At 42.5% G+C, this 15,762-nt stretch overlaps 2 protein-coding genes across 2 annotated transcripts; both read left to right on the top strand.

The window, feature by feature from the left end:
- The first annotated feature begins 5,198 nt into the window (after window positions 1-5,198).
- Window positions 5,199-8,103, top strand: LOC121563638 (apolipoprotein A-I). The gene is made up of 4 exons (XM_041875428.1): window positions 5,199-5,248; window positions 6,412-6,463; window positions 6,662-6,806; window positions 7,148-8,103. Exons 2-4 carry the CDS (start codon window positions 6,421-6,423, stop codon window positions 7,746-7,748), a joined length of 789 nt encoding a protein of 262 aa, XP_041731362.1. The 5' UTR covers window positions 5,199-5,248; window positions 6,412-6,420; the 3' UTR covers window positions 7,749-8,103.
- A 1,803-nt stretch (window positions 8,104-9,906) lies between these two features.
- LOC121567103 (T-box transcription factor TBX1-B-like) lies at window positions 9,907-15,646 on the top strand. Its single transcript, XM_041877044.1, has 8 exons — window positions 9,907-10,126; window positions 10,223-10,397; window positions 10,519-10,620; window positions 10,959-11,130; window positions 11,363-11,518; window positions 14,340-14,407; window positions 14,864-14,991; window positions 15,190-15,646. Exons 1-8 carry the CDS (start codon window positions 10,120-10,122, stop codon window positions 15,378-15,380), a joined length of 999 nt encoding a protein of 332 aa, XP_041732978.1. The 5' UTR covers window positions 9,907-10,119; the 3' UTR covers window positions 15,381-15,646.
- The last annotated feature ends 116 nt before the right edge of the window (window positions 15,647-15,762 follow it).

Here is a 15,762-nt window from a genome sequence, read left to right on the forward strand (position 1 = left end):
GTGCGGAGAGCCTCCGTGACACAGAGAAGAACAGTCTCAGTTGAATGACCAGTCTTGAAACCTGACTGGTTTGGATCAAGAAGGTCATTCTGAGAGAGATAACAAGAGAGTTGGCTAGAGACGGCACGCTCAAGAGTTTTGGAGAGAAAAGAAAGAAGGGATACTGGTCTGTAGTTGTTGACATTGGAGGGATCGAGTGTAGTTTTTTTTAAAAGGGGTGCAACTCTCGCTCTCTTGAAGACGGAAGGGACATAGTCAGTGGTCAAGGATGAGTTGATGAGCGAGGTGAAGTAAGGGAGAAGGTCTCCGGAAATGGTCTGGAGAAGAGAGGAGGGGATAGGGTCAAGCGGGCAGGTTGTTGGGCGGCTGGCCGTCACAAGTCGCAAGATTTCATCTGGAGAGAGAGGGGAGAAAGAAGTCAAAGCATAGGGTAGGGCAGTGTGAGCAGGACCAGCGGTGTCATTTGTCTTAATAAATGAGGATGTTGTCAACCTTCTTTTCAAAATGGAGGAGGATTCAGCAGGGAGGATAAGGTGGCAAAGAGCTTCCTAGGGTTAGAGGCAGAGGCTCTGAAAGCCTTCAAAATACACTGAAAACAAAATACATCTATACAGCTAAAACAATCACAACAATATGATGTCAAAACAAGTTGACATTGAATGAAAGTGTGCTTTATCAACCTTCTTTTCAAAATGGAGGAGGATTCAGCAGGGAGGATAAGGTGGCAAAGAGCTTCCTAGGGTTAGAGGCAGAGGCTCTGAAAGCCTTCAAAATACACTGAAAACAAAATACATCTATACAGCTAAAACAATCACAACAATATGATGTCAAAACAAGTTGACATTGAATGAAAGTGTGCTTTATCAATTTACCTAATTTTGATAACCGTTACTTTGGACAAAATCAAGACGTCAATATTCTTGTAGTGCTTTTTGTATAAAAAATCGTAAAATACAGCTCAATTTGAGCAAATTCTGAATTTGGTGAAAAAAGGCCGAAATGCCCTTACGTTGATGACTTTTGGCAAATCTAATCAGTTTTCCACATTGATTAAACGTAATCACATTGATTCAACCAGTTTATCCCCAGTGGGATTGTATTATTAATTATACTTGATTTTGATAAAAGCGCTCTATCAGATTCATAAGTAGGAACGCTGAACTATTTCACAGTGCATTGCACACATGTGTGAGACTGCTCTGGACCTTCCCAGATAGCAACCACCTATTGTAACTGTAATGTTAGCTACCCAATGTAACCCTCAGTTGTGTCATTAAAATATACAGTTGCTGACTGCTCTAGTCTAGATTGTACACGACCGACAAAGCGCATTCCAGCACATTTCTCCTTATTTTACATAATTGACCATTCTGAGAAAAGAGAGATATGGAAGAAATATATTTCCTCAGCACACTGATTTGGCAATCAACAAATTACTATCAATCTTGGTGTATTCAGCTGAGAAGTATATACAGTGCATTCGGGAAGTATACAGACCCCTTGACTTTTTCCACATTTTGTTACATTACAGCCTTATTCTAAAATTGATTACATCGTTTTTTCCCCTCATCAATCTACACACAATAGCCCATAATGACAAAGCAAAAACAGATTTGTAGATTTTTTTGCACATTTATTAAAAACAAAAAATTGAAATATTACATTTACAACATAAGTATTCAGACCCTTTACTCATTACTTTGTTGAAGCACCTTTGGCAGTGATTACAGTCTCAAGTCTTCTTGGGTATGACGCTACAAGCTTGGCACACCTGTATTTGGGGAGTTTCTCCCATTCTTCTCTGCAGATCCCCTCAAGCTCTGTCAGGTTGGATGGGGAGCGTCGCTGCACAGCTATTTTCAGGTCTCTCTAGAGATGTTCGATCGGGTTCAAGTCCGGGCTCTGGCTGGGCCACTCAAGGACATTCAGAGACTTGTCCCGAAGCCATTCCTGCGTTGTCTTGGCTGTGTGCTTAGGGTCGTTGTCCTGTTGGAAGGTGAACCTTCACCCCAGTCTGAGGTCCTGAGCGCTCTGGAGCAGGTTTTCATCAAGGATCTCTCTGTACTTTGCTCCGTTCATCTGTCTCTCAATCCTGACTAGTCTCCCAGTCCCTGCCGCAGAAAAACATCCCCACAGCATGATGCTGCCACCACCATGCTTCACCGTAGGGATGGTGCCAGGTTTCCTCCAGACGTGACGCTTGGCATACAGGCCAAAGAGTTCAATCTTGGTTTCATCAGACCAGAGAATCTTGTTTCTAATGGTCTGAGAGTCCTTTAGGGGCCTTTTGGCAAACTCCAAGCGGACTGTCGTGCCTTTTACTGAGGAGTGGCTTCCGTCTGCCCACTCTACCATAAAGGCCTGATTGGTGGAGTGCTGCAGAGATGATTGTCCTTCTGGAAGGTTCTCCCATCTCTACAGAGGAACTCTTGAGCTCTGTCAGAGTGACCATCGGGTTCTTGGTCACCTCTCTGACCAAGGCCCTTCTCCCCCAATTGCTCAGTTTGGCCGGGCGGCCAGCTCTAGGAAGAGTCTTGGTGGTTCCAAACTTCTTCCATTTAAGAATGATGGAGGCCACTGTGTTCTTCAGGACCTTCAATGCTGCAAAAATGTTTTGGTACCCTTCCCCAGATCTGTGCCTCGACAAAATCCTGTCTCTGAGCTCTACGGACAATTCCTACAACCTCATGGCTTGGTTTTTGCTCTGACATGCACTGTCAACTGTGGGACCTTATATAGACAGGTGTGTGCCTTTCCAAATCATGTCCAATCAATTGTAGAAACATCTCAAGGATGATCAATGGAAACAGGATGCACCTGAGCTCAATTTCAAGACTCATAGCAAAGTGTCTGAATACCAATATAAATAAGTAATTTCTGTTTAATTTTTTTTATAAATTAGCAACATTTTGACTTTGTCATTATGGGTTATTGTGTGTAGATTGATGAGGATTTTTATTTATTTAATACTTTTTAGAATTAGGCTGTAACGTAACAAAATGTGGAAAAAGTCAAGAGGTCTGAATACTTTCCGAATGCACTGTATACAATTCCAGTCAAATTGATTTAGAATTCATGTTCTTCATGAACTGTTTTCAAACCACAGAACGCTCAAATTTCAGCTAGAACTCAAGCCCAGGGATCTGCATGGTTGTCCCACTAATAAATGAACAAGTTCTATGGAGCTCACTAATCCAGTGTGTAAAACTTGAAGTTCAAATCAAATCAAATGTATTGGTCACATGCGCAGAATAAAACAGGTGTAGACTTTACAGTGAAATGCTTACTTACGAGCTCATTCCCAACAATGCAGAGTTAAAAAAGTAAGACTAAATAAAATAAAAAGGAAATAGTAACACAATAAAAACAATAATGAGGCCATGTACAAGGCTATTTACAAGTTCGCTTACAATATATCAATGGATATCTGATGACACACAAACACTATGATGACAGACACTCATTCCTCTATCCCAAGGAAATTCCAATTCCTCCAATTGACATGGAGCCACAGCGACAAAGTCCGTCGATGACGGAACAAGTTACAGCTCAACACTGACCTTTTAACCTATTAATCACCATGGAGCATGCGGCAGACACACACACACTCTCTCTCTCTCTCTCTCTCTCTCTCTCTCTCTTTCTCTCACTCACACACACACCCACACACCCAACTGGCATTAGTTTTAATGGAGTGATAGAGAAACACTGTGTTCCAATGGAAATTACAACATACCCTATGGGGTTTATGGCCCTGGACCTGATGCCCTCTATGTGTGTCTTATCAGTGATCTTAATCAAGACAGCAAACGCTGTCCCACCCCCACACGGGCTCCAACGCAACAGCCAACACACAAAAGAAGGAATCAGAATTGATAGCAGAATGTTATTAGGTTGATTGCATTCAACTTACTCTCTTCTCTTTGACAGTGCTCCAAAAGTTCTACCAGATTTATATAACTGGCCCATAGAAAATTAAGAAAGTGATACATATACACTCTGACATACTGTAGGTCTCCACAAATCAAACCATGGAGGCAACCAATAGTGCTAATCCAGTATTTTAAACCTTTAAGTATTTAAAACTAGACAACTCTCACTATTATCTCTTTAGAATCTTATTATTTATAAGAATGTTTCTTTTTGATTAATATTCATTGCTGAATCAGGGCCAACTCTCATGTGTCCCTCATTTGGTAACCCTAATCCCTCCAATAATGTATAATCCATTCTCCTTTTAGTGAACAATGCAGTGAACAAATTAACAAGATAGCTTGAGGCTAGTTTAGTTTAGTTTATTCATTCAACCATTTAAAAAAAACAAGCGCACATAAAACTTGAAAAAGCCATACATGCACATGAGTAAAATCATAGAGGATAACACACAATAAAGTCTGGGACTTATTTCCATTGTGGTCCTCTTGAAACAAGATGGCTAGGCAAGATGGAACACGGTTGAACACAGTATGACAGCGAGATAATAAAAACAAAGAAGAAGAACATCTATCTCATCATTGTAGTTACATCATAGGGTACAGATGTTCCTCCTTGAATGGTGAATGTTCTTTGGTAGCATCAAGATGCTAATGCATCCTCAGGGTGCTCCTGTCACCTTTCTCTCCCCTGCTGTCTGGCTCATCTCCCTGGTTCCTGCTCAGTATGACTGGCCCTTTCATGTCTCATGGTAATGCCACAGGAGACAGCAGCTCAGGTAGTCCAGCAAGGCCAGGCAAGAATGGCCATTGTCATGGAGGCCAAATGTCTGAGGCAATCATGGAGCACATGGTGGTTGTATTGTGTGTGAAAGTTTTACCATCACACAGGGTGACTGAGTTGTTTGTGCCATTGGGAGCACAGCCAGAGTGGAGATTGTAACTATTAACCTGCAAAGTAAATCACATCACAATTAAAATAGATGGCCATTTAGAAAGACACAAGATAGAATCGAGAACATTTGATTATCCAAGATAATGCACACACAGACAAGTGTGTGTGCATGTGAGTGTGTGCGCATACACTAGTGTGGGAGTGTGTCCTCAGCGTTTCACTTTGCTGACTCCCGCTGAATGCACTCTGCAGGTGACCATTGTACCCGGCTCCTCCCTGTGAGACGGTGTGGGGGTGAGGTCCACCTCCACGGAGGCACACAACCTCTCACACCTCTCCCCCCTCCTGCTGCTCCAGCCCTATAAAAAAACAGAGCTGGCCCTCCTGTTCCCCAGTCTCATAACGACCAATCAGCCACCAGGTAAGAGAATGAGTGGGAGAGCTAAGGGCTGGGGCTAGAGGCCAAGGACTTGGTTTGCATACACTGAGGAACTAGTAGAGAGAAAGGCAGACTATAATTTTTCTGGAAACTTTTTTTGTCTCTTATTTTGAACGCTTATTACTACTTTGATATGAACTGTTACACATGCATTAAGCAGCAGTTATCACTTTAGCAATGCTTCTTTCAGACAGTTTACTATAATCTACTAGAGAGATGGGAGGGAACAATGGAGAAATAATGTTATAAAATGTCCTAGAAAAAAAGATGTAGCTAATTTTCTTCCTATGCCAATAGCTTTCAGTGCATCTGGAATTACTCTGAACAACTGTTTAAGTGTAACCTCTGTCCGGGCTACAGTGATCCAGCGATGTGTCTGTCTTAGTGCAGGGATTGAGGATTAGGTGGTAGGAGATGAGGGTTAATCTCTTTGTAGGAATGGTATAACTCTATCCAGCTCTGTGCAATCTGACCAGATTAGAGGTCCTTTTAATAGGCTGACATATGGCATAGGGTAAACTGATTGAGGGCAGCCTGGAGTTGCGTGTCTTTGGGGGTTTGCTCCTTCTGATTCCCCAAATCACTGGAGAACTACTTAGAGTCAGACTTTGAATTATTGGCTTGTTTGGTTTTGGTGACATTTAAAGTTTGATTTAAAGTGTTTTGCAATTAGTGATTTGTTGCATTGTTCAAATATTGTTAGCTTTAAATCTATTTTGAACCATTCAATGTTGACTTCCCATGGTTTACCGAGTGGCGCAGTGGTCTAAGGCACTGCATCGCAGTGCTAGCTGTGCCACTAGAGATCCTGGTTTGAATCCAGGCTCTGTCGTAGCCGGCCGTGACCGGGAGACCCATGGGGCGGTGCACAATTGGCCCAGTGTCGTCCAGGGTAGGGGAGGGAATGGCCGGCAGGGATGTAGCTCAGTTGGTAGAGCATGGCATTTGCAACGCCAGGGTTGTGGGTTCGATTCCAGTATAAAAAATAAATAAAAATTATGCACTCACTAACTGTAAGTCGCTCTGGATAAGAGCGTCTGCTAAATGACTAAAATGTAAATGTAAAATGTTTACAGTTTCAATTGTGAATATCTGAATTCTTGTCTTACTCATCGCGCACCATTCGTTCTCTTTTTTCCCCTCAGACCACCATCATGAAATTCCTGGCTCTCGCACTCACCATCCTGCTGGCCGCAGGTTAGTATCCCAGCCTTGTCATAGTGCCGCCAAATTGATAATGTAGTAATGACATTTTAATGCATTGTGTGTGTACCATGCTCTGGTATATTGAACAATTCAAAATGAAATCTTACTCAATTCTATTAAAGTGCTGGGCCATTCACCACTGTTGCCCAACCAATGCCTGACCCTCTTCCCCTCTCTCTCCTCTCCCAGGTACCCAGGCTGTTCCTATGCAGGCCGATGCTCCCTCTCAGCTGGAGCATGTGAAGGCAGCCATGATGGTGTACATGACTCAGGTGAAGGAGACCGCACAGAGGTCCATCGACCTTCTGGATGACACAGAGTACAAAGAGTACAAGTAAGGACATGTTGCATTTCATCTTCTCTATCTTCTCTATCTTCTCTATCTTCTCGCTCCCTCTTCACTCACTCACTCACTCACTCACTCACTCACTCACTTACTCACTCCATTCAAATGTAAAAGGTTCAATTCAATGGTGCCCAACCTCCACAGATAACTAAACCAATCTCTCTCTCTCTCTCTCTCTCTCTCTCTCTCTCTCTCTCTCTCTCTCTCTCTCTCTCTCTCTCTCTCTCTCTCTCTCTCTCTCTCTCTCTCTCTCTCTCTCTCTCTCTCTCTCTCTCTCTCTCTCTCTCTCTCTCTCCCTCCCTCCCTCCTCTTCTTGGTGTCCCTTTCAGGCAGCAGCTGTCCCAGAGCCTTGACAACCTCCAGCAGTATGCCCAGTCCGCCTCCCAGTCCCTGGCCCCCTACAGCGAGGCCTTCGGCACCCAGTTGACTGATGCCACCGCCGCCGTGCGCGCTGAGGTCATGAAGGACGTGGAGGAGCTGCGCACCCAGCTGGAGCCCAAGCGTGCCGAGCTCAAGGCAGTCCTGGAAAAGCACATGGAGGAGTACCGTGAGAAGCTGGAGCCCCTGATCAAGGAGCACATCGACCAGCGCCGCACCGAGATGGAGGCCTTCAGGGTCAAGATGGAGCCCGTTGTGGAGGAGATGCGCGCCAAGGTGTCCGCCAATGTGGAGGAGACCAAGGCCAAGCTCATGCCCATCGTGGAGACCGTCCGTGCCAAGCTGACCGAGCGTCTGGAAGAGCTGAGGACCCTGGCCGCCCCCTACGCTGAGGAGTACAAGGAGCAGATGATCAAGGCTGTTGAAGAGGTGCGTGAGAAGGTGGTGCCCCTGACTGAGGACTTCAAGGGCCAGGTGGGCCCCGCCGCCGAGCAGGCTAGGCTAAAGCTCATGTCTATCTACGAGACCATCATCCAGGCCATGAAGGCATAAACATGCCCTCAACCGGACCCTCTCTCCCTTCCTTCCCTTCTCACTCACACTGACTCACACACCATACGTACCACGCCAATGCCAAACTGATGCACTTCCTCTGCAGCGACATGGCAGGACTCTTGCTCTCTGTAACGCACCACTAACGCGCTCAAGCACACGCAAGCGCAGACACTAACGCACTATTGCATACATTCCGTTTTGAATTGTGTTCAGGGCCTGTATGCACAATCCTGGGCCTGCACAATCTTGACTGTACTATGAACATCAAGTGTTAATATTATTGTGTTGCTGCTTGTTCAAGATAGCTGTGTGCTTCAAAACAGCTCAATAAACACCATACTGTTTCATACTATTTCATTCTCTGAGTTTGACTTCTTTGGATTGTATTGTTTAGAACTAGCCTTTATATACGGCCCTCACAACTAACATTCGCTCTGTGACAAAATAGCCATGTTGGGTTTATGTATGAACGCCTTGTATCACACACTTCTGTGTTCTAAAACATTATGTGTTCTATTACAGGATTTTGAACCACAAAATAATTTCATTCATCTTTAAAGTCTCCTATCTCAACATGATCAAAATGAAGTGATGCAACTCTTATCACTTCATAAGCAATGCACACATATGACAATGAAACAAACAAATGTCTCTTACATGGATATCATGTCACTGTAACAGTATTCACATTGGTTTAAAAGAATGGTTCATCTAAAAATGATAACTGATCAAAATTCAAAACAAATGGACTTTCATAATAATTTTCGCTGAAAACCAGTGACCATTCATGGAGATCATGGGAGTTCATATGAGTCTTAGTGTTGGTGGCCATAGAGGGTTGATGAATGGGTTAATAAGCAGGAGGTGTCAGTGTATTGGCAGGCTGTGACCTGGTAGAGTTTCATTAGAGACGGTGTTAGATGGATGGGGTCGCTACTCTGCACCTCTCAGGCTGAGCCCCATCAACACCGTCCCATCACAGAGTATGTGCACACACACACACACACACACACACACACACACACACTGGGAGGGGGTAAGACTGTGGGGAAAAAAACTAAACTTTATGAATTTATACTTCTTGAGTTCTAAGGTTGTTTATCAATCATGCCATCTAGACATAAGTTGGTTCTCTATAGAGTAGACTTCTTCCACCAATACCAACTTCTGTCCCCTCACATGTAACAATACTTGATAATAAGCAAGAGGGTAGTGATGGGTGAGGCCTTCATTGACTCAGTTAGTAGAGCATGATGCTTGCAACATCAGGATTGTGGGTACTGTTATCTGTACTAACAGTATTATTAAATAATATCTGCTGATATCTACTGTTAAGTTGTAATAGTTTTGATAATAAACCTATACTAAGTATACTTGTATCTGCTGCTATTTGGTTTTGGTTTGTTTGTAATTTGTTTTGCTACGTGATCCACTTATTGTTTTCTTGGTTTGTCTTAACTTATCTTATATTTTTTAATGACTGTGAGTTCGATTCCCGGGGCCACCCATATGAAAAATATATACATGCATGACTGTAAGTTGCTTTGGATAAAAGCTTATTTTAAATGGCATATATTATTATTATGTTATTCCTATGGACACGGCACGTATAAGGATACTTCCCAGACTAGACACAAGGTGAAGCTATTTTGGCAAACATCTCAAGGCAACTTTAGATTAGAGTTGAAGATTGCAATTAGCATTGTGTTGAATGGTGAAATAGATTTATTTTTAAATCAATAGCAGCAGTGGCTCTCTGTCGGATGTCTGTCCTCACTCAATAACAGAGGATAACTAGTGTAATTAATGACCTATTTCTAAAAAGTGAAGTGCATCTCAATGAAAATAACACATTGTGCATCTTATTATGGTATAAAAACTGTAAAGAAATGTCTGAAAGCAGTAATAAATGTTTTGATAAATGTTTTCTGTCACATCTTATGTGCATGTACCTATGTATATGTGCAGAGTGTGTGTGATATCCCTCTCAGTGTATGTGTGTGAGTGTGTGTGTGTGTGTTAATATTGCATGTCAGTGGCTTTATTACGGTGTAATGGATGAGGTGCGATCGAGGGTCCCTTGAGTATCCCAGCCTGTATAAAGCCTGCTTGGTGTTCCAGTCCTCTGTCCCAGACCCAGTCAGTGGTACACTGAACCACACAGACATTCTTGTTTTCCAAGGACAGCTAACGGTCTCAGACTAAAGCAGGGGATTTTATGTGGTCAAAGTTCTACTCTAATCTGGACAGCAGACTGGTCAGTGAACAGTGGAACAACAGAGCAGAAACAACCAATTGATGGAAGTTGAAAGTGGACAAATCTGAAGCATTGCCCACCACTGGAGATTCTGACTGTAACACGAACAGTATGAATGGTACTGGAGCTTCACTGCATTAGTTTGAATTCATGGTTCCTACCTGACTTTTCTTGTGAAATCCTGTTTTTCATGTGTTTTTTTCCTCCTCTCCAGTTCCTCAACTGTCTCACAGGTGTTCCCTCACACTGGCCTGCTGTGCGGAAGCTGGTGGGGTCACCTGTGCCAAAGCCCCCCAGGTCACTGGGGTCACAGTTCAGCTGGAGATGCACGCGCTGTGGCAACAGTTTGACCAGCTGGGCACAGAGATGATCGTCACCAAGGCTGGGAGGTAGGAAGATGTTAACACATACGGACACAGACACACACACACACATAAACACACACACTCACTGTGGTTGAACTAATCACATATCACTGCGTTGCTGCTGTGTCCTGCATGGTCCTTGTAGGAGGATGTTCCCTACCTTCCAGGTCAGTATCTCAGGGATGGACCCTGCAGCGGAATATGTGCTGCTCATGGACTTCATCCCTGTGGATGACAAGAGATACAGGTGAGTTTTATCCATAGAGTTACATAGAATGTGATTCATAGGATCTGTGGTTTTACCTACACTCTGCCAGCATATGAGACATACACTAGATCTACTCATAATAGTGTTTGTGGGGAATCATCATACAGTATATTGTGGTTATGATGTACAGTACATAACCTGGCAGCCTCTTCTTGATTGTACCACATAATATGTACCAGATAATGCACAAAATCTTAACCAGCGCCAATTGAAAAAGCATTGAGTAGAACTTTCAGCCTGGTGTAACAGAACGTTCAATAGTGGAGTGACACAACGTGCAACCAATTAATATAGTATCTTTGCTCTCCTGTATGTAGATATGCGTTCCACAGCTCCTCGTGGCTGGTGGCGGGCCGGGCCGATGTGGCAGCCCCGGGGAGGATGCACTTCCACCCAGACTCCCCCGCCAGAGGGTCCCAGTGGATGAAACAGATGGTCTCCTTCGACGCACTCAAACTGACCAACAACCTGCTGGATGATAATGGACATGTGAGATAAGCACACACACATACACACCGACACAGACCAGTCCAGACCAGACACAGACACACACACCGACCAGTCCAGACGCAGACACACATGCATGCACACACACACACACACACACACACATCTTTACAATCAGTACTTGCTCGCGTTCTTTATACATTCTTTGTATTTCTGAGTCTTTGTACCTGTGTGTGTATGTGATGTGCATTGTGTTTGTTTGTCACACACCCAGATGATCTTGAACTCCATGCATCGTTACCAGCCTCGATTCCATGTGGTGTATGTGGACCCACGGCGGGACAGCCAGCTTCATGCCCACCGCAACTTCTGCACCTTCTCCTTCCCTGAAACACACTTCATAGCCGTCACTGCCTACCAGAACCACAGGGTATTGTAATGACTATGTTATAACTGTCACTTCATATGATGTTGAAGAGACAAACTAGTCCAGTCTTGTATGAATTATGACCATTGGAGATTCACCCTACATACTACCTTGAAATTGATGACAGATAATGCTCTCTCTCTCTCTCTCTCTCTCTCTCTCTCTCTCTCTCTCTCTCTCTCTCTCTCTCTCTCTCTCTCTCTCTCTCTCTCTCTCTCTCTCTCTCTCTCTCTCTCTCTCTCTTTCTCTGGCCCTTATTAATATATGTAGCCTTAGAAATAAAGTTAAAATGTGAAATGCTTGACAGAGTAAGTGATGTAAACAGAGAGGTCTACTTTCTTGGGGACCTGAATTTTGACTGATTTTCATCAAGCTGTCCGCTCAAGAGGAAGCTTCTCACTGTAACCAGTGCCTGTAATCTGGTTCAGGTTATTAATCAATCTACCAGGGTGTTTACAAACACTACAGGAACTATATCATCCACATGTATCGATCACATTTTTACTAATACAGTAGAACTTTGTTCTAAAGCTGTATCTGTACCCATTGGATGCAGTGATCACAATATAGTGGCTATATCCAGGAAAGCCAAAGTTCCAAAAGCTGTGCCTAAAATAGTGTATATTTAGCTGACTCTTGTGTGGATGATGTTAAAAATATTTGTTGGTCTGATGTGATTAATAAGGAGCATCCTTCCAATTATTTATAAACATGCACCTGTTAAGAAACTGTTAGAACTGTTAAGGCTCCATGGATTGATGAGGAATTTAAAAACTGTATGAAAGAGATGGGGCAAAAGGAGTGGCTAATAAGTCTGGCTGCACATCTGACTGGCTAACTTACTGCAAATTGAGAAATTATGTGACTAAACTCAACAAAAAGAAGAAGAAACTGTATTATGATGATGACATTTTTTTGTGGTTGAGAACTTCAAATGAAATTATGGTCAGAAAGACAAATTCAACTCCATCTTTCATCGAATCAGATGGCTTATTCATCAGAAAACCATTTGATATTGCCAATTATTTTAATGATTAGTTCATTGGCAAAGTGGGCATACTTAGGCAGGAAATGCCAACAACGAACAGTGAGCCATCATATTCATGCATAAGAAAATGAATAATGAATGAAAAGCATTATACGTTTGTATTTTGTAATGTTAATAATTGTTATCAATCAATAATGTCAAACCTCCTATCTGTCATATATTTAATCTGAGCCTAGAGGAAAGTGTTTGTCCTCAGGCCTGGAGGGAAGCCAAAGTCAATCCGCTACCAAAGAATGGTAAAGCGGCCTTTACTGGTTCTAAGAGCCAACCTATCAGCTTGCTGCCAGCTCTTAGCAAACTGTCGGAAAAAACAGTGTTTGACCAAATACAATGCTATTTCTCAGTAAACAAATTAACAACAGACTTTCAGCATGCTTATAAAGAAGGGCACTCAACATGTACTGCACTGACACAAATGACTGATGATTGTTTGAAAGAAATTGATAATAAGAAGATTGTGGGAGCTGTACTGTTAGATTTCAGTGCAGCTTTTGATATTATTGACCATAACCTGTTGTTGAAAAACGTATGTGTTATGGCTTTTCAACCTCTGCCATATCGTGGATTCAGAGCTATCTATCTAATAGAACACAGAGGGTTTTCTTTAATGGAAGCTTCTCTAATGTTAAACATGTAAAGTGTTTAACATTTTTACCAATGACCTGCCACTGGCATTAAACAAAGCCTGTGTGTCCATGTATGCTGATGATTCAACCCTATACGTGTCAGCAACCACAGCTAGTGAAATGACTGCAAACCTAAACAAAGAGTTGCAGTCAGTTTTAGAATGGGTGGCCAGTAATAAACTGGTCCTGAACATCTCTAAAACTAACAGCATTGTATTTGTACAAATCATTCCCTAAGTTCTAGACCTCAGCTGAATCTGAATGGTGTTGCTGTTTAGCAAGTTGAGTAGACTAAATTAGTTGGTGTTACCTTAGATTGTAAACTGTCATGGTCAAAACATATTGATTCAATGGTTGTAAAGATGGGGAGATGTCTGTCCGTGATAAAGAGATGCTCTGCTTTTTTGACACCACACTCCACAAAGCAGGCTCTAGTTTTATCTTATCTTGATTATAGTCCAGTCCAGTCATATGGTCAAGTACCGCAAAGAAGGACCTAGTTAAGCTGCAGCTGGCCCAGAACAGAGCAGCACATCTTGCTCTTCATTGTAATCAGAGGGCTAATATCAGTACTATGCATGCCAGTCTCTTTTGGCTAAGAGCTGAGGAAAGACTGACTGCATCGCTTCTAGTTTTTATAAGAAACAATGTATTGGAAATTCCAAACTGTTTTCATAGTCAACTTATATACAGCACTGACACACAAATTTACCCCACCAGACATGCCACCAGGGGTCTTTTCAAAGTCCCCAGGTCCAGAACAAATCCAAGGAAATGTACAGTATTATACAGAGCCATGATTGCATGGAACTCCCTTCCATCTCATATAGCACAAGTGAACAGCAAACCTGGTTCCAAAAAACAAATAAAGCAACACCTCACGGCAAAACGCCTCTCCCCCATGTGACCTACTTTTTGTATGTACGGAAATGTATGTGTAACTGATAGATACACACACACGCACACTACATGTTAATGTTTTTAAATGTATGTAAATTGTAAAGTATTTTGTCTGTAATGTCTTTTTCGTTATGTGTCAGACCCCAGTAAAATTATAGCTGTCGCCATTGGCGTCAGCTAATAGGGATCTGGTAAAAAACTAAAAATCTCTCTCTCTCTCTCTCTCTCTCTCTCTCTCTCTCTCTCTCAGATCACCCAGTTGAAGATAGCCAGTAACCCGTTTGCAAAGGGCTTCCGAACTACTAATCCTGACGCCTGGTAAAACAAATAAACATGTTCTTTGTTTGTTAGCGTCTAGAACTTCAGAATCATTTCGGTGATACGTTGAACATAAAAGTCAAAGGACAACAACCAAATTCAGACATTGAGGACTGATTGTCGGATTCAGGTGGCTTCCCTCCTACAATTAATGTAAAATCTAGATTGTTCCATGGAAACACTCAATTAAATAATAACTGCAACATTGTACATCCTTATCGCTCGCTCTCTTATCACCTGATATTCAGGTTAAGGAGCAATCGCAACATGAATCCTGAATTTTGATCATGGCCTCTACATATGACAACACAACAGACACTCAATTAGGCTTATTAAGGCCAAGCATAACATGATAGGGTAAAAGGTGACTGATGTTGGTAACCTGTTTTTAACCTGTTGTAATTCTTCCTAACTGTTCTTTGATAGTAATGTAACTGTGTGTCGTTGTGTGTTCAGGGTGGGCAGGGTGGGCAACGCCAGGCCCCTGCCTCACTCTCTGCCCACCTGGCAGCCACAGGAGGGCAGCCATGAGCCTGGCAGTATGTCAGGAGAGCAGCGAGCACAGAACCTAAAGAGTCTATCAAGTGAGCGACTGAGACCCAGGAATCTCCCTGTCCTCCTCCCTCGAAACATCAGTGTCACAATGAAATACTGGGCATGTTTTAGGCAATATACAGCCATCACTGTCACTCCATAATGTGCACTAATCTTTGGTCAGATAAATGATATTTTAAACTCTTGGTTTTTTCCTCCCCTTTCTCGACTTCTTTCTTCCTCTGTAGGACAAGAGGATTCAAACATTGTCTCTTTATCAACACTGCATCGTGAACTAGGCCACCATTGCAGGGAAGACATCAGCTGTACCAGTGAGAGAAAGGATGTGGAGAATAATATTTTTCCACCCTTGACTTTCATCCCCCTTCCCACCCTCTGGGAATGTCCAGGTACTTCAGAGAGACTGAACCTGGGATGAGAGGAGGGAATTTCTTCCATAGTTCCATTACTACAGATCTTCCTACAGTAGCCCACATTCTCCTTCAATATGTGAATATCTCTCTTCATTATTTCTCAAAGGAACCAAGTGAAAATGTTCTATCATGAGCTCAATCCTTTAGCTTATTTTCTATTTTCTTTGATTGTTTCATCTTGGGTTGGTGATTTTAGATATTTTTTACACAAAGCACACAAGGCAATATAGGGAAATTAATTGTTTGAAGTGGAAAATATTGTTATTCAAATGATGTCAATAAAGACCAATTTAAAATAATTTGCTCTTTTGCTTTATCATTTATTATAGGCTATTTTTTATTAAAGGCAATTTTTTATACCCATGATTAAATAGAAAAACTACTATA

The sequence above is a fragment of the Coregonus clupeaformis genome, chromosome 5 (assembly GCF_020615455.1).
Source record: "Coregonus clupeaformis isolate EN_2021a chromosome 5, ASM2061545v1, whole genome shotgun sequence".
Taxonomy (NCBI): Eukaryota; Metazoa; Chordata; class Actinopteri; order Salmoniformes; family Salmonidae; genus Coregonus; species Coregonus clupeaformis.

Bases quoted from the DNA above. Each gene is read 5' to 3' on its own strand.
- LOC121563638 (XM_041875428.1), top strand. From the start codon at position 6,421: ATGAAATTCCTGGCTCTCGCACTCACCATCCTGCTGGCCGCAG. The intron at 6,464-6,661 runs GTTAGTATCCCA...CTCCTCTCCCAG, and splicing joins CACCATCCTGCTGGCCGCAG to GTACCCAGGCTGTTCCTATG. The intron at 6,807-7,147 runs GTAAGGACATGT...TGTCCCTTTCAG, and splicing joins ACAGAGTACAAAGAGTACAA to GCAGCAGCTGTCCCAGAGCC.
- LOC121567103 (XM_041877044.1), top strand. The intron at 10,621-10,958 runs GTGAGTTTTATC...TCCTGTATGTAG, and splicing joins GTGGATGACAAGAGATACAG to ATATGCGTTCCACAGCTCCT. The intron at 14,992-15,189 runs GTGAGCGACTGA...CTTCCTCTGTAG, and splicing joins GAACCTAAAGAGTCTATCAA to GACAAGAGGATTCAAACATT.